Source organism: Helianthus annuus, chromosome 14 (genome assembly GCF_002127325.2).
Source record: "Helianthus annuus cultivar XRQ/B chromosome 14, HanXRQr2.0-SUNRISE, whole genome shotgun sequence".
In the NCBI taxonomy this organism is placed as follows: domain Eukaryota; kingdom Viridiplantae; phylum Streptophyta; class Magnoliopsida; order Asterales; family Asteraceae; genus Helianthus; species Helianthus annuus.
The window spans coordinates 49,315,055-49,317,918 of NC_035446.2; the positions used below are offsets into that span (position 1 = coordinate 49,315,055).

At 36.9% G+C, this 2,864-nt stretch overlaps 1 protein-coding gene across 1 annotated transcript; it reads right to left on the reverse strand.

Moving 5' to 3' along the window:
• Positions 1 to 568: 568 nt before the first annotated feature.
• On the reverse strand, positions 569 to 2,017 carry LOC118486415. Its single transcript, XM_035982850.1, has 2 exons — positions 755 to 2,017; positions 569 to 719 (listed from the first exon to the last, which is right to left on the reverse strand). The coding sequence occupies exon 1, from the start codon at positions 1,969 to 1,971 to the stop codon at positions 868 to 870; it is 1,104 nt and encodes a 367-aa protein (XP_035838743.1). The 5' UTR covers positions 1,972 to 2,017; the 3' UTR covers positions 569 to 719; positions 755 to 867.
• Between the last annotated feature and the right edge of the window lie 847 nt (positions 2,018 to 2,864).

A 2,864-nucleotide genomic window follows, 5' to 3' on the forward strand; every position in this document is an offset into this window, starting at 1 on the left:
CCAACCAAGATTACATAGGCCTGCGCTACTTTCATTCAGTTTCTAGCTCATTTTTTTTTCTATTTTTTTTTCTTTTTTCAAGATTAAAAATTCTAACGGTTTTAACTTATGACGGTGTTCCTTATACTCTTATTGGCGGTTTCAATTTCCCATTTTCCTAGATGAAAACTCACTAGTAGACCGACAATTAAGGTAATATTAACTCAAAGGGACCTAAAACCAAACCGGACCTATTCACATATCCCAAACTAGACACAAGCTCGACTTAATTAATCTCATATTATCATTATTTGAACCCGAACAAAAACCCGTCTTTTCTATCATTTCCCGTAATAATTTTGCAAACTTCTTTATTCAAAAGACATTTTTTGTATTTTTTTTTTTTGAAATTTAAATTTTGAATTTTTTTTTTTTATTTTTTAAATTTTTATGACTCAAGACTCACTAACTAAGACCTAAACGACAGTTTCCCATCTCCACACTTAAACTCTACATTACCCTCAATGTAGGATGGAAAGCGACTCAAAAGACTAAAAATAAATAAGAAATAAAAAGACTAAGCGCATAATTGGAAAGGGCTTAGCTGGTTTTATAACGCGTATGATCCATAACTCTCGTCCAATCCAGCTCGATCGTATAGCATTCCATTCGGGATCGGCTTTGACTCTAATTGGTATACTTGGAAAATGCATGATATTCGAAAAGCAGCTCCAAAATCACCCAAATGGAGATTGAGTACGGGTGGTACGATTCAAACCTGCATAAACAAAAAACAAGCAAAAACCAAAGCAATACCGACTCTAAACAAAAACTGACTGAAAAACTACAACTCTATACAAACTCTACAAAACCTCCCCACACTTAAACTTAATCAGGAGGTTTCTCCTTTATCCAACCTCGGTCTAACCCGTTCAATTTTAATTGTTCATCATTGTTTATTAAGAAATTAATGATGAAACTATAAAATATCTTAAGACATGCAAACGGGTCGCGCCACCAAAATTTAAATTTACCTGGACCAAACCTGATATGTGACATATAGTGAGGATGGTGGTTGTCTCCGCACTTCAATGTTCCATTATGCTTCCTTTTGTACCATCTCTGCACCCTCAGACTATGTTGGTCCAAGCTTCTCCGTTGCTTCTCCCGTGTTAGTAATTGTGGTGGTGATGTATCTTCTAACTTCTCCACTGGCCAACCATCAAATTCCTCAGCCACTTCATCTTCTTCTTCATCGTTTGGTGCTTGTTTGATCTCCATTGTTGGCTTCTCCACAAGTAAAGTCTCTAAATACATAATATCACCAACATGGTCAAATTCTTCTTCTACAAGTGTTGGTAAACCAACCAACTCATCACCAAACTCCTCCTCCCAAGATGGTATATGCATCTCTCTCTCATTCTCCATCTTGTCAAGTGGCTCTTTCACGTCTTCCCCACCACCATCATTCCAGAAGTCGTAATCAGTGGGTTCAGGACCATAATACCATGGCGTGGAATACCAATTAGGCGTCACGTCCTGTTGAACCGAAGGTGGGACTGAATCGTCCGTTGTCATCTCCAATTCTACATCTGACAACTCTGGATCACCGGGAAGCTCTTCTTTAACCTGTTCTTCCTCAACTTCTTCTTCCTTCACCCCTTCATAGCTCTCAAAGTCAATATTATCAGCATAGTAATCATCCCATGTAAAGCGTATTGTACTTTGATTTTTCTTCTGATTCACGTAAATCGGACAATCTTCGTACCGATGCGGTCCACCACAGTCCTCACACCTTGGATGTACGTGCTGATTCATGCTTTCCTTAATCATTTGACTCAGTGTCTCGATCATTCGCTGAAGAATTGTGAACATTTCGGGAAACCTCGGATCTCCTTGGTCCTGTGCTGTTGTCGTTATCTGAGCGAATATTTGACATGATTCCACGAACTCCCAAACATAGGGAGGGTACTCGCTATGATAACCTGCCATGAAGAAAGTAGCAAAAACAGCACAAAGTAGATAGAAGAAAGAAAAAAAAAACAAAGAGTAAACTGCCAAAATGGACCTTGAGGTTTGGTCACTTTTGCCACTTTAGTCCAAAACTCAAACCTTTTGAATTTGGGTCCCCGTGGTTTCAATTTTGTTGCCATTTTCATCCAAAATCAAAATCTGATCAGATTTTTCAGTTAACATCCAGTTTTTTTTTTTTTTTTTGTCTTTTTCTTCCCTTTTATTAAAAGGCAAAATGGTAAGATTTTTTAATTTGTTATAAAAAACGGTAAAAGCCCATTTTGCTCTTCATTAAAAGGGAGAAAAAAAAAGACAAAAAAGCTGGATGTTAACTGAAAAATCTGATCAGATTTTGATTTTTGATGAAAATAGAAACAATATTGAAACCATAGGGACCCAGATTCAAAATGTTTGAGTTTTGGACTAAAATGGCAAAAGTAACCAAACCTCAAGGACCATTTTGGCAGTTTACTCAAAAACAAATTATCTAATAAAAAAATTATTTACAAAAATAAAGACTCGACTCACTACTACTAGACACAAACTCTAGAACTCAAACCCTACAACCCAAATTACAAATTAAGACCAATTAAACAAATAAGATCAATCAAAGCTAATAACGCAATCGCCTAAGTGTCCCCGGCAACGGCGCCAAAAACTTGATGTGCAGAATGTGGTCTTTAAAAAACTACTAACCTAATCTAGACACCCTAGTTTTAAATTTATAAACTAAGACTCTCTAAATGCTAGACCACTGACAGGCAAGTGTACCTATCGTACGTAGTAAAGCCTAATGAAGTCCGAGTATCAAACCCACGAGACACTAGCTACGCTAACTAGACTCTGACTCAACTAATTACTTAAATGGTTTA

Coding starts and splice junctions, on each gene's coding strand:
- LOC118486415 (XM_035982850.1), bottom strand. CDS start 1,971: ATGGCAGGTTATCATAGCGAGTACCCTCCCTATGTTTGGGAGTTCGTG.